Genomic DNA, 23,929 nt, shown 5'->3' with positions numbered 1-23,929 from the left:
GACATCTAATCTAAATGATAGACAAGATATTTCTCCATGTCATAGCTTTTGAAGTGCTAACCAAGCATTACTCCTATATAACTAGCTTAGGCCATGCATGCATAGAAAGTTCTGATTTGTAAAAAGGAAGTGTACGTTGAGCTTCGTGTAATTTTTTTTTTTTTTTTGGGAGAAGAGAGCTAGCTAGCTGTGTTTAATCATTAGACTTGTTACTCTTATCACTGGCTAAGGGCTAAGGGCTAAGGCAGTAGATTTCTTTAAATTTATTTATTCTATTTATTAATGACCTCTCATCTCTTCTCAAACAGCTTCAGCAGTTCTCTCTAAGAATCTTCTCAAACACTTGTTTCTTTCTCTCCATCAAACTCTATGGCCAGCGAAAAATTCTCAACTCCCCCATCGACGAAAAAACGTGTTTTTGATTATGCACCAGATTCAGAGGAAGAAGTTGAACTTAAGAAGAACGAGAGCAAGAACCGTATTCCTGTTGCTGTAGCCGATGCTAATGCTACCAAACAGCCTGCCAAAACTCTGAAGAAGAAGAAGAAGAAAACAACTAAGACCCATCAACCTCAATCACAAGGTGCTGATAATGGTGATGGCCCTTCCACTCACAAGTCAAAAATCATATTTAAAGGATTTGAAGCTCGTATCAATGAACAAGGAGTCCAGTCTGATTTCCTTCCCGAAGACACTGTTGCAGACTTAGTGGAGCTGTGGAAATCTTTTAAGCAAGCAGAATTTGAATGCTCCCGGCGTGAGGCACACTTCAGTGAGAAGCTCTTCGAGGCCGCCCGTGATATCTACAGCTCAAGCTACTGATAGTTTACCTCATTATCCATTTTGTCCATGCGCTTAGCTTCTACTTATTAATGTCCAGGGTACATGCTTTGATGCTCAGAATTTTTGGGATTTTTGTTGAGACTGGGTTTATGATATATGAGTCGTACCTGTATGTAGTTGCTATGTTTGCTTGATTCTTGTTTTTGCCTTTTGTAGTTATTTTTGCTTCTTTCTCTTTTCTGTGTTTAATGGAAGGGGGAAAAGAAGAAAATTTATTGAAAATGGGAAATGACATTTATATAAGATTCGGTGTTAACTTGTTTGTTGTGGCTTGTCGGCTAACTCTGTATTTAGTTTCTGGAGTCAGTAAAAGCTCTTATGATCTGTCTGTTTGGATGGCATGGATTTGAGTTTGAGGAGAAGAATCAAATCCGTTGATTTGAAATCACCTCACAAACCCACCTGATTATAACTCCTCTCAGCATAAATGAACTCATAGGCCATGCCTCCCCTGAACTATGAAGTATATATGAGAGGGTTTTCCCCCCTCCCTCTATTTGTTCTTGGCCATTGAATGATATATGACATTGAAATTCAACCATCCTTACTCAGATACCAGACAAGGAAACTACTGCTTGGGTCATAATTTTTTCCCTTAACATGGACATTCTATAACCATAATTCATGTCTATAGGTACTCGTTTATATATACAAAAGGGAGAGGTTATAATTAAAATAAATAAAAACCATTAATGATACAAAAGAGAGGTTATAATTAAAGGCATCCACGTGCTTGATGAACTTTTGGTGAACCGTGCACAACAAATCATGAACCACTTTGAGAAAATAGGCAGCTCAAGTGGCAAAAAGATGCATCCGAGAACACTAGAGGTACATAAACTAGAGCAATTTTCCAATTTTTTATCCAACTTACTTGAGAACCATCATTCCTATGAATTTCTGACAATTTTGTAAAGCAGCTTACTCTAGAAACAACCGTGTGGAATATTGAAAGATAGTGGATTTAAATACATCTTTCTAAATTGCAGTTATTCAACTATAGCCTGGGTGGGTTGCTTGGCTAGAGGTCAGATAGATAATGTGAGCTATGCTTACAAAAAAACTAAAAGCGTATACAATGACACTTTATTTAAAATTTTAAATAAATTTTAAATGTCGTTTTAGTCTGTAAAATTTAAATCCAAGAAATAAAATTTAAACTATGAAATTGACCGTCTCCATTTCACTTGAAATGGAGGTGATTATGTTCCCTTATATATTTATACACACACTACATGAGGATTGCAACAACATGTAATGAAGAAAGATGTGTAGCTTTGGAGTCCCCCGAAAGTGTTTTTCTACAACAACATTAATCCTAATTTATTGTTAGTTTAGCTTAATGTTAGAGAAGAAAGAAATGAAGAAGACTATATATTAAATTGTCATGAAATCAACAAATTGAGATCAAACAACTTCACCCCTACTAGTAGCAATTTCATCATCATGTTAGATAAAAAATCTTGATAACACTCGCCGCCAAAGTTGATAAAATTGGGATTCTACACAAGATTGATGAAAGGTTGCATAGATTAGATTGTATATAGGATCGAATTTGGTGTTATATAATCATACTTTTCATTAAAGAAAATATATATATATATATATATATATGTAAAATAATTTTTTTTACATGACAATATATTTTTTACACTGGTGTAATTCATATATATTTTTTGATATCGCTTACCATTTTAATCCTCCAAAAAAGAATTTATCAATTTGACTATCAACAAAATGTTCCTCTTTTCCACACAAAAAATAATAATAATAATTACAGAAAGTATCTTTTTTTTTTTTTTTCCAAAAAAGTAATAATAATAAAAAAGAAATCACTATCAACAATAAGAGAGTAAGACCTTAAAGGAAAAGAAAATATTAAAAATAATAAATAAACACAATCAAGCGAAAATGGGTAACCCAATAAATTTGACGGTTGTTGGATAGGGTACCCAATAAATTTCGGTTGGATATATATAAATATATGAAGTGATTGTGTTTATCACTTTTTTTTCTTTTTTTTTTAATGGTAATTAAGAGATAATATCCAATGTGGGGTGGGAAAATTCTTAGTTACTCCTAGATTACGAAGAAATGATACTTTATTCTTTCACATTCATGATAGACCCAATTATAAATTTAATGAGTGAACCCTACCATAAATATAAAAAGAAAAAATATCATTATTTATACTCCGAAAGTAGTTAAGAATTACACATGTGGGATGCCCTTTGATCTGACAAGCACGTTTTGCCGTTGCTTCTTTTTTTTTTTTAACATTACTTTGGCTCTACTTTTTAGAGTATTTTGAAGTTGTTTTATATGGAAGCAATTCTAGCCAAAACTCCAATGATTACTCATTTTACTTTTTATTTTATTTTTACCCATTTAGATTGAGGATAAAGCTTGTGCATGCAAGCAACAATGACCAATCCTTCCAACCAAAACCCCAATGATTATTACTATTTAATTCACATGACACTTGAGTAAAAGAAAAGAAAAGAAAAACAATAATTCCTAATCTGACAAAACTAAAGAGTGGTGGAAAGGCTTAGCTTAGCTATATGCCTATATATGGATCTCTCTCCTCCCCAAACAGCCAAAACTAAAATAGTGTTGTGGTGTTGCAAATCCAAAGCTAGCATTTGGAAGCAACTAATTAAGAACACAAAATAGGAGAGGAAAAAAGAAAAAAAAAGGGTAGTTGTCATTTGTTGCACTTGCCATTAGGGGAGTGCATCACAACATTCAATCTAGAGGATGCCGTGTGCAACCATGGCTTTTTCATGATGGCTCCAAACTTATGGATTCCATCTACTAAAACTCTTCAACGACCATTACGACTTGCAAACTCCACCACCTCTGTCATGGTTTCTGTCTCACACCCTCCAAACAATAGCTCTATTCTTATTCAAGTTCATGATATCCAAAATGTTTCTCTTGAAGACGAGAAAGCTATACTTGTATATACTACTTACTCTCTCTCTCTCTCTCTCTCTCTCTCATATATATTGTTGAATGGTGTTAGAGATACATACAATAAATTTTACTATATAATCTTTACAAATTAAATAATAAAAATAATTTTATATTATTGAAATTATACCAATCACTTTCATTACAACACCCCCCAATTTATGAGTTTTTTTTTTTTTTTTTTTAATTGTAATAGTTTTAACATTTTTCATGTATTGTTTGGTTGTGCATATTGTGATTATATATGAATATGTTAATGGATTTTAGCATAAATTCGGCAGAAACAAGTGGGTCGGATTCTAAGGATATCAGAAGGAGATGAAAGGAACGTGAGGGAGTTTCAAAACATGCATCCAGAAGCAAAGAAGAAAGGTTTCGGTCGACTTTTTCGTTCTCCCACACTCTTTGAAGATGCTGTTAAGTCCATCCTTCTTTGCAACTGCAAGTAAGTTACGTTGTCAATTGCTCTTCTTTTATATATGTTCTTCTTTTCTTTTCTTTTTCTTTTTTTTGATTTGTTCTTCTTCTTTTGTAGGTCCAATTTTTTATTTTTTTATTTTTTTATTTTTTTTATTTATGGATTTTGAACTATTATATTCTAAAGAGCTAATTCGGTTTTAATGTTTTAAAACATAGAAAGACAACGTTCTTAATTAAAATGAAATTGACCACACAAAAACAATTTATGGATAAACTGCTTATTTTAGTGCAAATTAAAATATATACTAGCATGGATAGACAACGTTCTTAAAATGACTCGTTGTATGACTATGAATACAAGCATTATTTTAGTGCAAAAATAAATATTCACATAATAATGCCTACACAATGGCATCTTTCATTTAATTGTGCTTACTTGTTGGAAGTTTTTAAGTTGTTTTATAAACCTTTTGTGGTGTCGTAATATTCGCATTTTTAGTGGTATTTAAGATCAAGCTTGTGGATTATGTAAAGTATCCGTAAAACTGATTTTTATTTTTTATGTTTTAGAATCATCCCTAAGACTGATTATAATGGCCATATATATATTTTTTTTCTGATTATAATGGTCATATTATGATTTAGAATGTTTGTGCAAATAGAATGAAATGAGGCCTCTATATTAATTACAAAACCACGTTAGTTCAAGATATTTAAAGAAGACTAGTCCATTGAATTATTAATCATATTTTAATATAGATCATTTGTTATTTAATTAGTCTTTTTTGAACCAGACAAAGTATCGAGCATTTGTCGTTAAAGTTAGGAGAGAATTTTCTTAATAATTGAGGGAAATTATATTTTACCTCCCTAATTTATACATCATTTTACACTTATTCCCTAAACTATGGGGATGGACATTTACCATCCTAAACTATATCCTCTCTTACACTTACCTTTTAAACTACGATAATTCACAATTTACCCTCTTAATTATACCTCATTTTATACTTACTCTTATAAACTATAAAAATACACACTTACTTCCCTAAACAAATACTCATGGGTGGGGGTGCAAAATGTTACAAAGTTAATATTTTATGAGGATAAGTGTAAAAGGTTGTATATTTTAGTGGGTAAGTGTAAAAGAAGATATAATTTAGGAGTTAAAGTGTAATTTCTCCTAGTAATTGGATTAAAGATATCTTTTGTTGTAATGATTTGTTGGTAAGAGATGCTACACACAGCATTTTCATAAAAATTTCACAATAAATTCTAAGTGGCATGCTATTACTAGTTCTAATTTAGACCCATCATAAAAATTACTTTTTTGTCCACTAATAGAAGTTTGTCACCTAAGATTTGTTGTAAAATTGTTACAAATATATTGTTGATGTAGCATTTTTCTTTGCCATAAGCCAATAAGGATAAATTGATATGCACAAAAAGTAAAAATAAAAATAAAAGAACAGAAAAGAAGAGGTGGTGCAACTATTAAGGATATGCTTGTATGAGAAAAAGTACGTCAAACTGCAATTACTATTTCGTATATCTTTTGTAAGGACTGAAATTGGATTGGTCCCAAAACTGGATTGGGCTCAAACCCTAGCGGCTCAAACAATAAATTTGTAAAGCGTGGATAGAAGAACTAGATCTATTTCAGAAGAAAAACGATTAGATTTAACGGTTCAAGACGGTTAGACATAAGTAAGATTAGAAAATCTATCCTCGGAATAGATTTAGTAGTTTGTATCATATGATGTTGTTGAATAAAATTGTACTAGAGTTCCAGTCTTTTTTCTTGATTTTTTCTCTGCTTCTTCAGTACATTTTTCCATGTTATATACTACAATCTTGGTGTCATCCTTACCACACACGTGTAGGTTAGATTCGGGGAACTCCTTCCTGTCCCATCCAGCACTTCCCAGAACCATCAACCAGTAACTGTAAGACTGCTTGATCACTGTTTAGGCATCACTTCCACATTAATGCGGCCAGAGAGTTGGTTGAGAGGCATTTAATGCGGATGTAGCAGCTTTTGAAGATATTTGTTCACCTTTCTTTTCTTACCCCTGGTCCAATGTCCCATCCTTAGTTGTGATGTAACTCCGAAGTAAGTCCGTGATAATATGGCACTCAGATCTACCTCGGACACATGTTGCTGAGAAGGCTTTTATCCTCGGACGCTTATTGGACCTATCTCATATTGTCTCTACTCCTCTCTTCATTCTGTTCTCCTCATAATTTTATTTGGACCTCCTCGGATAGGGCCATAGGCCCAGTTAATACTGCTTTAACAATACTTCCTAATTAATTGGCCCCCACATCTTTTCTTTTAAATATTACTTTAAATAAAAATTACAAGTAATACACTAATACTATAGACCCAATTATTATTATTATTATTATTTTTTACAATTGCTTAAATAGAATGTTTTAAGAGGAACATTATTTTTACGTGGCTTACACAACTTATATTATGCACTAATTAAAACAAACCATGTTAACAATTGTGAAGAAAGTTATGAAAATTGTTGTGGGTAAGATTTTAATACACGTGTGTGTCTGTTTATGTATTATACAACATGATATTCAAATAGGTGGACGAGGACATTGGATATGGCTAGAGCTCTATGTGAACTTCAAGCAGAGTTAGCTGATGGCTGGAACAGTGAAAATATAGTCAAACATCCCAAAAAGAAAGGGTTAAAGAGAAAGAAATTTGCTCGAAAACAAAGTAAGGTCAACAAATGTGTGGATGAGAACAGTGAAAATTCACAACTTCTAGAAGGCAATAATATTAAAGTTAAGGCATTAGGGAATTTTCCAAGCTCAAAAGAACTAGCTACCCTTACGACGGGTTACTTGAAAATGTTGAAGTGGGCCGTGTGGCTTGAATTGCCACAAGCCCACGTCGGTCACTATTGACCAAATCCTATTTGTAATAGGAAAGATTACTCCAGCCGGCTTTGACCTTAATATATATATATATTATAGTTTTTTTTTAAGGGCTGCCGTGAGCATATAGAGAAATCCTAATTAACCTAGTGAGCAGCCGCATGAGAGAAAATAGAGAAAAGAGAGGCAGCCAGCTTCTATTCTTATTTTTTCTGTAAGAGAGTGCTAGGGTGTAATTGGGATTTGGGTTTCTTGAGAGTGTTCTTGTGCACTATTGTATTTTTCCTGATAATAGTGAAATCCCTGCAACTCCGTGGACGTAGGCAAATTGCCGAACTACGTAAATATTGTCTTGTGCGTGTGATTATTTTCTTTGACGTGTGTTTTCTCTATTTGTTTTGTTTCTCACAGGTTGGGATTTTTGGTTAAATTCCCTACAGAAAAAACGTTGCAAACTTGGGTATAGAGCATGTCACATTTTTGAACTTGCTGAACGTGCAGAGGAAGGAAAGCTTAAGCTTAAGCTCAAGAAAACATCCAGCTACGAGGAAATATTTGACAAATTGAGTAAAATCAAAGGCTTTGGTCCTTATGCATGTGCCACACTCATGATGTGCATTGGATTTTATCAAATGGTCCCGATGGATACTGAAACAAAGCGACATTTACAACAGGTTTTGAGAGTTTCAATATTGGTAGCTTCATGTAAATATGCCATAAAATCATAATGCTTTGCTTAATTGTATGGTCTTTTTAATAACTACTATATATTCTGTGTCAGGTTCACAAGACAAAGAAAGAGAATGCCAAAGAAGATGTCAAACGTATTTATGATAAGTATGCGCCATTTCAAGCGTTGTCATTTTGGTATATATTTATGTTCCCATGTGTTTATTTCCAACATCAATCAATAAAGTTAGAGTTACAACAATAATTTCACACCAACACTTCATTTGTCTACCACCTCACACCTGATCCCACATAATTTTTTTTTCTTTTAATGACCCTTGTGTGAGGTGGTAAGTAAATTGGGAGGTGTGAAAGTTTTTGTTAATTTTTGTTGTGATCCAAACTTTTTAATTATGCTTTTTGCTCCTTTTGTATGATTGTATATATTATTATTGATTTTCTGATTTCATTATTTTTAGTCTCGAGTTTTGAATTTCAGCTAAGTCATTCTTCGTGTATTTGTTTTCAGGCTTGAGTTATTGGAGTACTATGAAATAAAGTTTGGAAAGCTAAGCATGTTGCCAAACTCTAGTTATCATATTGTTACTGGCAGCTAGACTTAGGTAGGGCTATTGGTTTGTTTTGGAAATTTGACAAAGTTTAACTAAGCCAACAATTACTTTTCTTTTGTAGTTGTGGGTTCGTTTAACTAAGATGAATCGGTTTGTTTTGGAATTGACCAAGTTTAGATTAAGATGATCCACAAAGAGCATAAACGTTGGGGTGCTTACTATTTCATTGTTTAGTTGATCTTATTTTAAATTTTTTGAGCAAGAAAAAATGTATTGTTGAACCTATGAGCTCTCATATCACTATAGAAGATGAAGAAAATGCAAAATGAAGATGCATTTTTTTTTTTGAATGATTCTATAGATTATTATTAGTTTCTCTTTGTGGTTGTTTAGAGAGATTAACAAATATCACGATGTCAACGTGAGATTGTTTGAGAGTTTTTCCCCCTTAAAATCCTTGTTTTATGTGTATATGAGTGTGAATTAATGACCACTATCTAATTGCCCTAAAAGTAGACCCAAAAAAAAAAAAAAAAACATGTGCTCATCTAATTTATCAAAAATTTAGTCATTAAAAAAAAATAATATTAATAATATCATAGAGGAAAATAGACACAAAAGGGCGATAATGTTGGAATTGGGAAAAAAACATTAATAAAAATTTGATTATCTCCCACCCTCAGGATTGAGGAAGATAAACAAAAAAGGAGCGATAATGTTGGGACTCATAGTACATCTGCACAGTACACACTTAAACAATTCGATCCACTCAATTTGAGGTATTATAATCTCCCCCACTTAAAGTATTAACGTCATCAATAGAGTTCATGTTGTGTTACAGTGCCCCTGAGCCACACGTGGTTACCAAGTTTGCTTTGATACCCATTTGTAATGACTTGTGGAGAGTGCTAGCTATGATTCAAGATATTGCAATCCAAGTGTGATCCACAAATTGAATACGTGAGAGCAAGCAATTCCAATGGTTCAAAAATCAATTGAGGTTAAGAATCTAAAGTCCAAAGAAGTAATGAGGCCTTCAAGATGAATGAATCATTGAAGGCTTGAGGATTTAAGCATCATATGACCGAATATGAAGAAAGAACTTTAATGTACATAAGGTCACTTGTCAAATAGTCGTGCATGAACATGGTGATCAAAATGCCACTGAGAAATTGGTCCACTAGAAGATCCCCATTAATGAAGAAGCAAGATGGATAGCCATCCGCATTTGGCAACACCAAGTCGGATTACGATAGCAAGTATGCTATGATTTTATGAACCTTTCAAGTTAAGATATATCTTTGAATTTTGGGATAAGCCTCTTATATGTGAGAACTTCTTTTCTTTTCATCCCAATGTCTTAGGGTATGCCATAACTTTTGTGCGATCCTTTCAATTTTACATCTTTTATTTGTCCCTTAGAGTTAGGTGAACACAAGATATATGGTTGAACAAACAAGAGATATAAAGGGTACCCTCTTTTGATAGGATCTAGGATCTCTCTATGTGTGGGTAAGCTCTTTAAAGTTAAAAAGGATAGATCATAGGTCACTCACTACTAGGAGGGCCATGATTCCAACTTTAGTCCTAAATGGACCGTAATAGATTGGTGGCAAGTCGTTAATGTACTCAAAGCCCATCATAGGTAATGGCACGAATCATGAATTGGTGGGATGAACTTCGGAAAGTCTTGACCCGAATAGGGCCCCCACTTTCCAGTCATCACCAACAATGACAAAAGGACAAAAGAACCAATTGAAAGTGTGTGCAAACAATATTAAACAAGCCTTTATCAAGATCAAGAAAAGGAATATATTAGAGTCAAACTCTCTATCTCTAGTGGAATCGCTACTGTGGGTGCAAGCGCTTGCAACAGAGTCTTTTTTGGGAGTTTTCTCCAAAAAAATTGTGGGAAGTATGTCTTGGCCTAGGGTGGACCACGGTGAAGGGTGTAAATGGAGTCGTCACCTAATTTAGGTTTAGGAACCATAAATATAGTGCCCTTGTCGAAGGATTGATCTTTACCAAAACACGTGTCTGAAGTTTAGGTACGAGTATGGGAAGGTGTTAGGCACCTAACCCCACCCGACTTGTGGGTCGGCCTCTACTCATTGTGTTCCAAGTCTTAATCTCGTTAAAGGCATAGTTAACAAGGTAATAACAAATAAAGAAGAAAGATTCCACAGAAAATGTTTAGTTAGTATAATAACTAACAAGGTAAATATAATGAGAATGTGCTACAGTAGAATAACTAGTACAAAAAGTAAGGATACTACAGTAGGACCACTGATGCAGCAGACATGATAAAAACGTTCTACGACAGAATAACTAAATACAGCAGATATAATTTATAATGAGATAAATTAAGTATATTTGTAATCAAAATCAAGTATTGAATCTTCTTATAGGATAAGTAAACCAAGAAAGAACCCAAACCCCAACTTGAACAACCTTGTCATAGGCTTTTGCCATCAAAATTGTGCATTTTGGAGAATAGGCCTAAATAGCTACTAGCTATTACTTTTGGGGACATCAAAGAGTGGGTTTGCTAAGAGGAAAGGAAAAGATGGTCTATTGATGCATGCCCCTATTTCTGTCGTATTTTCTCTCTTTGTTTTACCACTTTCTTTCTTTCTCTCCGTGCTTTCTTTACTCTTAGTTTCTTATTACTCTCCTGCCGTGAGTTGTTCCCCCTTTTTGGTCTTTCCTTTTTCTGGGTACCTCTTTCTGGGTGCTTACTACTCTCTTATCATGGGTTTTCCTCCCTTAAGTGCTTCCCTCCATTGGGTTTCTCTCTTTCAGTGTTTTTTCTCTCTTCCCTTGTTTTTCCTTTTCTTCCTTTGTTTTTCCTCTTCCATTCCTCCCTTTTTTTCTGCCTGGTTACCTTCCTTTTATAGCCAACCGATGCAATGGGATTTCTCCCTTTTACCCCTAAGGCTTCACCAACTGTTTTTGGTTTGTTGTGGACATCCTTTCAAGATTACCCACTCACCCATTGGTTGCCCAGACCACTGCCATTGTTCAGTTCATATCTGTTGCACCACTACCCATTTCACGACAAAATTCCCTTTTGTTTGTTCCTGCTGTATACCTCTACCTCACTACCTAGCTCTATGGCATGCATCAGATGGTCCCAACCATTTATTACTTCTTTTGGGTAAGATACTATCCCAGCAAGATATATTCCCCAAAAGAAGTCACGGCAAGAAACCAAATATAAACCCCCTTTTCCCCCCACCACCAAACCACGCCTTCTGAATCCCCTTGACCGTGGGCCCACCTCCCTTTTATTGGCTGGGTACAGGTTGGTAGTGCCCTGGCCCTTCTGTGCTTGCTCTGCTATCTTCTGTGTTTGCCTCCCACGCCGTTTCTGCCGTAGCAGATTAGCTTTGTTTTGGTCTGCTGCGTGTTTTGTCTTATTTCTTCACTCGTTTCCTGCTACGTTTGTCATTTTCCTTTGGTTTGGCTTTTCTTTCCTTCACATGATTCCTGCTACTGACACTTCCTGCCATTCCTTGTTTCTTTTCATCGTGCTTCTTCATATCAGTTTTCACGCTTATCCTTTTATGCAAAAGAATTTGGGCCTTTGTGGGCTAGATAATGTTGACTGGATCAAAAGGACCTTGGGCCCAATTTGTCTTTGTCTGCCAAAGCCATTCTGCCAGGGAATTGTATTATGCGGCAGATCTGTATTCTGCGGCAGATTTATGTTTTGTTATAGATTGCTTTTCCTTGCATTTCTTTCTTTGGACCTCTCTTACTCTTTGGTCTTCTTGGTGGGCCTTTGGGCCTTGCTTTTTCATTGGGCTTTCTTCCTCATAGGCTTTTGGATATGGATTTGCAAAAATGGGCATCAACAGTGGTTAACTTAGTGGTTTTCATCTAGACCTATCATTAACATCACTTTTTCATTTACCAATAAGCACTCGCCACATCAGCAGTTCATAAAATAGTTTGTATCTCTAGTATCACTCATAAATTAAAGGAAATTTTACAACATGTTTTAGCTTTCACTAAACCTGCTCACTCTTTTCTTCCAAAATCAAAATGAAGTATCAAAGTATAGACCTACTAAATAGAAAGAAAAATAAATGTCATACACTATTTATTTTCCCTTATGAATTGAAAATGTTAAATGATTTATTCCTCTTGTCTCAAATTATGTTTATTTACATCTATTGAAGGTAAGGAAATTTGGCCTATTCCAAAGGTAGAGTGCTAGGGAGATTTCAATATATGAAAACTCTCTATTTTCTATTGATAATAGGCATTTTATTTTGGGCTTTAAAATTCTAATTAAAATTCATAGAAAGAAAAGAACACACAAATGTGGTTAGTCATATTTTAGCCACATGATAGAAACTTGAAATATTTTCAAATTCAACTTGTAAATGTGAAAATTATTACTCTCATTGTGGGGAAACTTTTCCATGGAAAATTATTACACATTCCTCTTATATAGATTTTTTTATTTATTTATTATGGGATCTCTTATATAGATTTGGTTTGGTTTCCCTGTGTCATGTGTGAGAGACCCATATGTAAAGATTCACTATTATGTGAGAGACGGTACATAACATGGCCAGTGCACCAAATTGCTTCACTTCTACATCTACTGACAATTCTATAGAATATATGAATGAGAAAATCAAGGGTGAACGGCAATGTAGCAGCCTTTCAAACTCCTTTACGGAGATATATATATATACATATCGATGAAAATAAGCTTGATAACCTTGTTTTCCACTGAAATCTCATTCTTCTTTGGCTCTCTTATTTCCATTCCCTTTAACGTTAGGGCATGCCACTATGATGGGCAAATCAATTCTCATTAAAGAGTAAAAAATTACACACACACCAAAAAAAAGAAAAAAAAGTGGAGATTCTATAGTTCACAATTACACCCTTACGAAACAGAACGCCGAAGAAAAAACTTATTTACCCACGTGCCTTATACATAGAATGGATAAATACAACAAATAATAACTTTTAATTAAAATTGAAAAAAAAAAAAAAAAAAAAAACAAACAAACAAAACAAAACAAAAAGAGTAACTGAGTAAGGGATTAATTCAGCATACAATATTCTTGAACCTATTTCATCGTATCTTGAAAAACACAAAACACTTAATTGAATTACTGCAATTAAACATTTATTTTACTGGCATAAAATTAACATGAGAATTGCCTATATGAAAGGGATGAACACCATGCTACAATTTTGTTTTGGGCAATTTACTTGCGACATTTCTTGGGTTTTTTTTTTTTTTTTTTTTTTTTTTTTTGTGTGGTGAGAATAGGGTTCAAACTTAGAATCTTTTAACGAAATGAAATCACACACACTAAAGCACATGCATATTAAGAGTGCACCTTGTATGTGACATTACATAATCCATTTATTATATTAGCATAGTTAATTTTTGTGATCTCAATGTTCATCCCTAACTTTTGGTAGGGTCAATTCTATCTTATGGTTACTACTTTTTCTTGTATGTTATCTAGACCAAATCATAATCAACCATAAAAAATAAAAAATAAAAAAAAATTTCAGAATTATAAATTCTATGTAGAATAAAGACACTCATACATATGAGCAAGAATAAGATTCTAAAAAAAAGCGTACTAAGATAATTATCATAGAAATGAGTTAAAGGAATGCTTCTGCCTTAGAGAAAGAAAGGAACTTAAATTTATTTATTTATTTATTTTATTTTTTATTTTTTATTTTTACATTAAATTGCTTCAAGGGAGAGAGGGGGAGAGCTTCTATTTATGTTATCTTTTAGCAACTGACTTGCATTCATAAAAGATAAAGATACATGGTATGTCCCTAATAATAAGGATACATAGTATTTTCCTGATTTTAGGGGATCAGGAGATGTGTATTCATAGAGATAAATATAGTATATTCTAATTTTTAGGAAAAAAAAAAGTGTCAAACGTGTGTGAGATATATCTAAATAGAATATGTGATAATTTTTAGAAAAAAAGAAAGAATTTTTTAGAAAAAGAAATAATATCTTTAATTTTATTTTTATTTTTTAAATGGAACTTGAGGCTAAATCAAAAGTTATAATTTTAAAAATTGTTAAATTAAAAAGACCTTAAATTTAGGATTTGAATATTATCTTTGAAACTGTCTGTATTTTAAAATTAAAAAAAAAAATGGAAAAAAATGAAAAGGCGAAAACACCATTTTAGTCCTTATACTTTTGGATCATAGTCAATTTGGTCCCTACATTTTAGTAACAGTCAACCAATTTGATCCCTGTAATTTTCATATTGCAATCAATTTATTTTCAACTTGTAAGTTAAAAATAATATGAACTAAATTGACCATGATTCCAAAATAAAGCGACCAAAATAGTGTTTTCACGAAAGGAAAACTAACAGGATGTGGTATTTTTTTTTAAGTGTGCTATTTACATGTAAAAAGGCTTTATAAGATTTTGTTATCCTTAATTTGAATAGACTCCATTTTAACTAAAAAAGAAAAGGTAATGTTGTTACAGTAAAAAGTTGAAGTGAAAGAGGGAAATCGTGTTATGTCAATCAGGAGTATTTTGTCATAGAGTAGTAAAAATAGATAGATACGATAATTTTACTACACTAAGTTACGTGGTGGTTAGGTTATATTATTGAGAAAGGAACAGCAGGTCTTGGGCCATTGACTACATATATTGTTCTGTTTATTTTATTTTTCTTGTCCAGCGATGATACCCATCATCGTCATTATCATTAAGATCCTGACCATGAGTTTCTCAAAAAAGAAAAAAAAAAGATCCTGACCGTGACAGTTCAAATCATAGAAGCTATCACGAAGATGAAGAGTCACCTAATTCCTCTGAATCCTCCTTTAAACCAAAAGCTGAAGCAAAACCTCCTTGCTTAGAAAGGTCACCACGCCATGATCAGCATAAACACAATGTCTTTTCAGTCTTAGAGGTTAGACAAAAACTACTAACTCTCTGGTGTTTTCACTGTTAATTTATTTATCTCATACGCCAAGTTAAGATATGTTTAAGCTACTAGGGAAATCGATGACATCTAATCTAAATGATAGACAAGATATTTCTCCATGTCATAGCTTTTGAAGTGCTAACCAAGCATTACTCCTATATAACTAGCTTAGGCCATGCATGCATAGAAAGTTCTGATTTGTAAAAAGAAAGTGTACGTTGAGCTTCGTGTAATTTTTTTTTTTTTTTTTGGGAGAAGAGAGCTAACCAAGCTTCGTGACAAGCACGTTTTACCGTTGCTTCTTTTTTTATTTATTATTATTATTATTATTTTTTTTTAACATTACTTTGGCTCTACTTTTTAGAGTATTTTGAAGTTGTTTTTATATGGAAGCAATTCTAGCCAAAACTCCAATGATTACTCATTTTACTTTTTATTTTATTTTTACCCATTTAGATTGAGGATAAAGCTTGTGCATGCAAGTAATAATGACCAATCCTTCCAACCAAAACCCCAATGATTATTAATATCTAATACACATGCACATTTGAGTAAAAGAAAAGAAAAGAAAAACAATAATTCCTAATATGACAAAACTAAAGAGTGGTGGAAAGGCTTAGCTATATGCCTATATATGGATCTCTCTCCTCTCCAAATAGCCAAAACTAAAATAGTGTTGTGGTGTTGCAAATCCAAAGCTAGCATTTGGAAGCAACTAATTAAGAACACAAAATAGGAGAGGAAAAAAGAAAAAAAAATGGGTAGTTGTCATTTGTTGCACTTGCCATTAGGGGAGTGCATCACAACATTCAATCTAGAGGATGCCGTGTGCAACCATGGCTTTTTCATGATGGCTCCAAACTCATGGATTCCATCTACTAAAACTCTTCAACGACCATTACGACTTGCAAACTCCACCACCTCTGTCATGGTTTCTATCTCACACCCTCCAAACAATAGCTCTATTCTTATTCAAGTTCATGATGTCCAAAATGTTTCTCTTGAAGACGAGAAAGCTATACTTGTATATACTACTTACTCTCTCTCTCTCTCATATATATTGTTGAATGGTGTTAGAGATACATACAATAAATTTTACTATATAATCTTTACAAATTAAATAATAAAAATAATTTTATATTATTGAAATTATACCAATCACTTTCATTACAACACCCCCCAATTTATGAGTTTTTTTTTTTTTTAATTGTAATAGTTTTAACATTTTTCATGTATTGTTTGGTTGTGCATATTGTGATTATATATGAATATGTTAATGGATTTTAGCATAAATTCGGCAGAAACAAGTGGGTCGGATTCTAAGGATATCAGAAGGAGATGAAAGGAACGTGAGGGAGTTTCAAAACATGCATCCAGAAGCAAAGAAGAAAGGTTTCGGTCGACTTTTTCGTTCTCCCACACTCTTTGAAGATGCTGTTAAGTCCATCCTTCTTTGCAACTGCAAGTAAGTTACGTTGTCAATTGCTCTTCTTTTATATATGTTCTTCTTTTCTTTTCTTTTTCTTTTTTTTGATTTGTTCTTCTTCTTTTGTAGGTCCAATTTTTTTTATTTTTTTATTTTTTTATTTATGGATTTTGAACTATTATATTCTAAAGAGCTAATTCGGTTTTAATGTTTTAAAACATAGAAAGACAACGTTCTTAATTAAAATGAAATTGACCACACAAAAACAATTTATGGATAAACTGCTTATTTTAGTGCAAATTAAAATATATACTAGCATGGATAGACAACGTTCTTAAAATGACTCGTTGTATGACTATGAATACAAGCATTATTTTAGTGCAAAAATAAATATTCACATAATAATGCCTACACAATGGCATCTTTCATTTAATTGTGCTTACTTGTTGGAAGTTTTTAAGTTGTTTTATAAACCTTTTGTGGTGTCATAATATTCGCATTTTTAGTGGTATTTAAGATCAAGCTTGTGGATTATGTAAAGTATCCGTAAAACTGATTTTTATTTTTTATGTTTTAGAATCATCCCTAAGACTGATTATAATGGCCATATATTTTTTTTTTTCTGATTATAATGGTCATATTATGATTTAGAATGTTTGTGCAAATAGAATGAAATGAGGCCTCTATATTAATTACAAAACCACGTTAGTTCAAGATATTTAAAGAAGACTAGTCCATTGAATTATTAATCATATTTTAATATAGATCATTTGTTATTTAATTAGTCTTTTTTGAACCAGACAAAGTATCGAGCATTTGTCGTTAAAGTTAGGAGAGAATTTTCTTAATAATTGAGGGAAATTATATTTTACCTCCCTAATTTATACATCATTTTACACTTATTCCCTAAACTATGGGGATGGACATTTACCATCCTAAACTATATCCTCTCTTACACTTACCTTTTAAACTACGATAATTCACAATTTACCCTCTTAATTATACCTCATTTTATACTTACTCTTATAAACTATAAAAATACACACTTACTTCCCTAAACAAATACTCATGGGTGGGGGTGCAAAATGTTACAAAGTTAATATTTTATGAGGATAAGTGTAAAAGGTTGTATATTTTAGTGGGTAAGTGTAAAAGAAGATATAATTTAGGAGTTAAAGTGTAATTTCTCCTAGTAATTGGATTAAAGATATCTTTTGTTGTAATGATTTGTTGGTAAGAGATGCTACACACAGCATTTTCATAAAAATTTCACAATAAATTCTAAGTGGCATGCTATTACTAGTTCTAATTTAGACCCATCATAAAAATTACTTTTTTGTCCACTAATAGAAGTTTGTCACCTAAGATTTGTTGTAAAATTGTTACAAATATATTGTTGATGTAGCATTTTTCTTTGCCATAAGCCAATAAGGATAAATTGATATGCACAAAAAGTAAAAATAAAAATAAAAGAACAGAAAAGAAGAGGTGGTGCAACTATTAAGGATATGCTTGTATGAGAAAAAGTACGTCAAACTGCAATTACTATTTCGTATATCTTTTGTAAGGACTGAAATTGGATTGGTCCCAAAACTGGATTGGGCTCAAACCCTAGCGGCTCAAACAATAAATTTGTAAAGCGTGGATAGAAGAACTAGATCTATTTCAGAAGAAAAACGATTAGATTTAACGGTTCAAGACGGTTAGACATAAGTAAGATTAGAAAATCTATCCTCGGAATAGATTTAGTAGTTTGTATCATATGATGTTGTTGAATAAAATTGTACCAGAGTTCCAGTCTTTTTTCTTGATTTTTTCTTTGCTTCTTCAGTACATTTTTCCATGTTATATACTACAATCTTGGTGTCATCCTTACCACACACGTGTAGGTTAGATTCGGCGAACTCCTTCCTGTCCCATCCAGCACTTCCCAGAACCATCAACCAGTAACTGTAAGACTGCTTGATCACTGTTTAGGCATCACTTCCACATTAATGCGACCAGAGAGTTGGTTGAGAGGCATTTAATGCGGATGTAGCAGCTTTTGAAGATATTTGTTCACCTTTCTTTTCTTACCCCTGGTCCAATGTCCCATCCTTAGTTGTGATGTAACTCCGAAGTAAGTCCGTGATAATATGGCACTCAGATCTACCTCGGACACATGTTGCTGAGAAGGCTTTTATCCTCGGACGCTTATTGGACCTATCTCATATTGTCTCTACTCCTCTCTTCATTCTGTTCTCCTCATAATTTTATTTGGACCTCCTCGGATAGGGCCATAGGCCCAGTTAATACTGCTTTAACAATACTTCCTAATTAATTGGCCCCCACATCTTTTCTTTTAAATATTACTTTAAATAAAAATTACAAGTAATACACTAATACTATAGACCCAATTATTATTATTATTATTATTATTTTTTACAATTGCTTAAATAGAATGTTTTAAGAGGAACATTATTTTTACGTGGCTTACACAACTTATATTATGCACTAATTAAAACAAACCATGTTAACAATTGTGAAGAAAGTTATGAAAATTGTTGTGGGTAAGATTTTAATACACGTGTGTGTCTGTTTATGTATTATACAACATGATATTCAAATAGGTGGACGAGGACATTGGATATGGCTAGAGCTCTATGTGAACTTCAAGCAGAGTTAGCTGATGGCTGGAACAGTGAAAATATAGTCAAACATCCCAAAAAGAAAGGGTTAAAGAGAAAGAAATTTGCTCGAAAACAAAGTAAGGTCAACAAATGTGTGGATGAGAACAGTGAAAATTCACAACTTCTAGAAGGCAATAATATTAAAGTTAAGGCATTAGGGAATTTTCCAAGCTCAAAAGAACTAGCTACCCTTACGACGGGTTACTTGAAAAAACGTTGCAAACTTGGGTATAGAGCATGTCACATTTTTGAACTTGCTGAACGTGCAGAGGAAGGAAAGCTTAAGCTTAAGCTCAAGAAAACATCCAGCTATGAGGAAATATTTGACAAATTGAGTAAAATCAAAGGCTTTGGTCCTTATGCATGTGCCACACTAATGATGTGCATTGGATTTTATCAAATGGTCCCGATGGATACTGAAACAAAGCGACATTTACAACAGGTTTTGAGAGTTTCAATATTGGTAGCTTCATGTAAATATGCCATAAAATCATAATGCTTTGCTTAATTGTATGGTCTTTTTAATAACTACTATATATTCTGTGTCAGGTTCACAAGACAAAGAAAGAGAATGCCAAAGAAGATGTCAAACGTATTTATGATAAGTATGCGCCATTTCAAGCGTTGTCATTTTGGTATATATTTATGTTCCCATGTGTTTATTTCCAACATCAATCAATAAAGTTAGAGTTACAACAATAATTTCACACCAACACTTCATTTGTCTACCACCTCACACCTGATCCCACATAATTTTTTTTTCTTTTAATGACCCTTGTGTGAGGTGGTAAGTAAATTGGGAGGTGTGAAAGTTTTTGTTAATTTTTGTTGTGATCCAAACTTTTTAATTATGCTTTTTGCTCCTTTTGTATGATTGTATATATTATTATTGATTTTCTGATTTCATTATTTTTAGTCTCGAGTTTTGAATTTCAGCTAAGTCATTCTTCGTGTATTTGTTTTCAGGCTTGAGTTATTGGAGTACTATGAAATAAAGTTTGGAAAGCTAAGCATGTTGCCAAACTCTAGTTATCATATTGTTACTGGCAGCTAGACTTAGGTAGGGCTATTGGTTTGTTTTGGAAATTTGACAAAGTTTAACTAAGCCAACAATTACTTTTCTTTTGTAGTTGTGGGTTCGTTTAACTAAGATGAATCGGTTTGTTTTGGAATTGACCAAGTTTAGATTAAGATGATCCACAAAGAGCATAAACGTTGGGGTGCTTACTATTTCATTGTTTAGTTGATCTTATTTTAAATTTTTTGAGCAAGAAAAAATGTATTGTTGAACCTATGAGCTCTCATATCACTATAGAAGATGAAGAAAATGCAAAATGAAGATGCATTTTTTTTTTTTGAATGATTCTATAGATTATTATTAGTTTCTCTTTGTGGTTGTTTAGAGAGATTAACAAATATCACGATGTCAACGTGAGATTGTTTGAGAGTTTTTCCCCCTTAAAATCCTTGTTTTATGTGTTTTGTTAATGGATTGATGCTATGACATAATCTGGTCCTTTTATTATAAAAGAAAGGTTATCAGATTGAAAAAAAAAAAAAAAACGCTGTGAACACTAAAAGATGTTAATTCTAATAGGGCAAGCGTTATAACCATGATAAGAAAATTAATTTAATTATAAAATAATTTTAGTCTAGATTTCCTATCTAGGTCCTAATAAGCACAAATGAATACTCCAAAAACTTAAAAGAGGGGAAAAAGACCTAAATAAATTTTATTTTTTGGGAATGACTAAACAGAACTTTCACTCAAATTAGTTGCACATCATAGAGCATACCTAAATGAATTATTTTGTATAAACACTGTAATTTAGCCACATAAAACACTTGTTGAGTTTGTGAAGTACTAGTGAGTCATTTAGCCACAACCAAATGGATACAAAAAAGAAAAGTTTTAGAGATGTTTTTAAAAATTATTTTGTCCTTTTTGAAACGGTATTGTTTAGTTTACATCATTTGTACACCTCAAACACCGGACATGCCACACCAGCAGCAACTGCTCTCAGCAAAATCGATTTGAGGTTCAATTCCTTCTCGTCTCAACTTTTTACGAACTGCTATATAATATATATGTGGACAGCAATTACACATTTCAAGCTGATAAGTTATTTGGTAGTTTAATTGGCATAATTAAGTTTCTTTCTCTGTTTTAGGAATGATGGTTTTGATTGGCATAAATGGATTCTTTTTTCTAGAGTTGATTTGAGCTTTTTTTTTGGGCTGTAGTGCCAGTGGATCTTCTAATGTGAAGCCAGCATCAAGTAATGATAAAACTATATAAGTAATTTTGAATGAAATAATACCCAGGAAGGACATGCAAAGGCGTGAAGATACTCTCTCCACTCTTAAAGCCATGCAAGAGCAAACTCCTACTCCTACATTGGAGCGGGACATTTCTCTCCTTGAGAAAGAAATAGAGTTTTGTATTCACAGGAGAAGCTTTGTTATGAAGCTCATATTCTTAGAATTGAGCTATGTCACAGTTTGGTGTTTTCAGTTAGGGTCTTGAGATCTCGGAATTGTGACTAACCCCTCAAGCTAAAGAGGTTATAAGCTGGCTATAGTGTGCCTACTTTGATAGTTGGCACTAATATTATAAGTGACAGATTATAAACTGAAAATTTTAAGAATTGAACTCCTTAGGACCTCTCATTGCTGAAGCATAAATCATACATAACATGCCACTAGATCAAATGTCTAGTAGTTCAACCTCGATCATCTAAGTACCTAACCATCTTAGCCATTTGATGTCTGTTGGTTTGACTCCCAACATACTTTTATTATTCATTTACAAATTAAAACCAAATGTCGAAAATTCAAAATCCATTGAATAGCTAAAAGAGCATTTGCATGTATTGTGAATCCAACTCCAACAGAAAGATAAGGAATAATCAATAAAGAGTGATGCATTCAATCACCAGTTTCTGATATTTGGATGGATTTGGATCTATTGGATCTAAGATATTTCTGATAATAAAGCCTCACTTTTCCTGCTGAAGATAGAGTCCAACATAAAAACTAACCATATTTGATTTGATATCAGTGAAGTTGCATTAGTCACTAGAATTTTAGTCTATGATATTCTCGTTCTTTGAAGTATAAACTTATTACTTATAAGATGCCCTTTCCAAATATCTATACATCAGGATGTGCAGCAAATTGATTTTGCATTATCTGAGAGATCAACCTCAGTCCATAAGCTACAAAAGTAAAGAAATCATATGGAGACGAACCACTGCCTTTTGTGCCCTCTCCTTAAAATTAGGATCACTGTCAGTCTTTTATATCTCTAGCAAGTGTGAAGTGCTTAGAAGATCTTGCAAAGAGGACACCACCTCATAGAAAGAAAATGAAATCATGCAAGAAAGCTTAATGGTCATAGAGTGCGAACTTCTCCTAAGGCTACCATATCAAAGAAAGCTTCAAGAGGGTCTTTTTGGTCTTCAATAGGTAAGAGAGGTAGTTTATTGTGTAATTTAAGGAATTCATTCCCTGTAGAGAAGAACTCCTGATGTGCAAGCCTATTAGAATTTGCACAGTTTGGAATACCAAGTTAGTTTCTCTGGAAAAGTAATGTCATAACGAAGTCATTGTATTTTACATGTTGAGATTTGACAATGAGCTTATGTTCTTCATATTTGTTAGTGTAAATATCTAGGGAGCACCGTCAAGGATTTTGTATCAATGTTTATAGTTTTTATTGACTTTGCCTTCTTAAAAGCACCCTTTTCTTGTCAAAATTCTTCAAAACTCCTAAAATAGATATCCAAAAGAAAATAATAAGGCATAAAAAGATTCATAGCTTTATATATTAGATTGCTCAACACTGGTATTTTCTATTATGTAAGAAGGTCCCTATTGTTCAACGATTTGTGATGAATAAATTGAAATAGATCTTCAGTTTATAATTCAATCAGTATATGAAGACAGAATTTAAACTTTAGGTGACATGAGTAATGATATATTTATTAATCTCTATTTGTATTACCAAATTGATCGGCCAATTAATTGAAGCAAACTTTAGAATTTCAATTCATTAAGCCAAGCCTATTGCTATCTTTTATTTATATCTGCTATGACAGCCACTTTAGAATGCATGATCTTTGGGACTCCTTAGCAATAATTCATCCATTCGCTATTTGAAAGAAATTATCATGTTTGTCCTTATTCCACATCAACTAATCCAACTTGATGTGGTCTATCCTGTTGAGTACCATGTTTTTTCTTACTAATCGAGTTGTCAAACTCTCCCATTCCTATATTTGAGATTTAAAGCTTTGAGGGAAGAATTGATGTAATCATATATTTGTTGAGTTGCAGAGACTGGGCTATTAGCTATTTATGTAATGCTTGGAAATTTTCATTGCATTTGGAGACCTTTTGTCATTAGAGATTTCTATTATGTTATTTTCTATATGGAATTGCTAAGATACTTGTATTTTATAGATTTTATTATGAAGATAATTTGACCTTGATTCT

The 23,929-nt window shown here is 32.9% G+C and overlaps 1 protein-coding gene and 1 long non-coding RNA gene across 9 annotated transcripts; both read left to right on the top strand.

The window, feature by feature from the left end:
• The first annotated feature begins 3,462 nt into the window (after positions 1 to 3,462).
• Positions 3,463 to 23,116, top strand: LOC126691841 (uncharacterized). 8 transcript variants are annotated; one of them, XM_050387133.1, is made up of 6 exons: positions 3,463 to 3,806; positions 4,101 to 4,264; positions 6,840 to 7,004; positions 19,544 to 19,874; positions 19,982 to 20,067; positions 20,399 to 20,787. In XM_050387133.1, the coding sequence occupies exons 1-6, from the start codon at positions 3,630 to 3,632 to the stop codon at positions 20,484 to 20,486; spliced, it is 1,011 nt and encodes a 336-aa protein (XP_050243090.1). In that variant the 5' UTR covers positions 3,463 to 3,629; the 3' UTR covers positions 20,487 to 20,787. The 8 variants fall into 8 exon arrangements, 7 of the variants coding, with proteins under 7 accessions (XP_050243090.1, XP_050243068.1, XP_050243058.1 ...); XR_007644852.1 differs by lacking the exons at positions 3,463 to 3,806; positions 4,101 to 4,264; positions 6,840 to 7,004 and adding exons at positions 16,017 to 16,361; positions 16,639 to 16,802; positions 21,677 to 22,576 and having other exon boundaries at positions 19,373 to 19,874; positions 19,982 to 20,033; positions 20,399 to 20,492; XM_050387085.1 differs by lacking the exons at positions 3,463 to 3,806; positions 4,101 to 4,264; positions 6,840 to 7,004 and adding exons at positions 16,017 to 16,361; positions 16,639 to 16,802; positions 22,597 to 23,116 and having other exon boundaries at positions 19,373 to 19,874; positions 20,399 to 20,492.
• Positions 7,280 to 8,724, top strand: LOC126691874 (uncharacterized). Its single transcript, XR_007644854.1, has 3 exons — positions 7,280 to 7,811; positions 7,919 to 7,974; positions 8,336 to 8,724. It is a non-coding gene; the product is annotated as an uncharacterized LOC126691874 (long non-coding RNA).
• Positions 23,117 to 23,929: the final 813 nt, after the last annotated feature.

The sequence above is a fragment of the Quercus robur genome, chromosome 1 (genome assembly GCF_932294415.1).
Source record: "Quercus robur chromosome 1, dhQueRobu3.1, whole genome shotgun sequence".
Classification (NCBI taxonomy): Eukaryota; Viridiplantae; Streptophyta; class Magnoliopsida; order Fagales; family Fagaceae; genus Quercus; species Quercus robur.
Note: the sequence above shows the minus strand (reverse complement) of the source record. Positions and strands in the feature narration are given on the sequence as shown.

Bases quoted from the DNA above. Each gene is read 5' to 3' on its own strand.
- LOC126691841 (XM_050387085.1), top strand. From the start codon at position 16,095: ATGGGTAGTTGTCATTTGTTGCACTTGCCATTAGGGGAGTGCATCACA. The intron at 16,362-16,638 runs GTATATACTACT...TAAATTCGGCAG, and splicing joins AAGACGAGAAAGCTATACTT to AAACAAGTGGGTCGGATTCT. The intron at 20,068-20,398 runs GTATATATTTAT...ATTTGTTTTCAG, and splicing joins TTTCAAGCGTTGTCATTTTG to GCTTGAGTTATTGGAGTACT.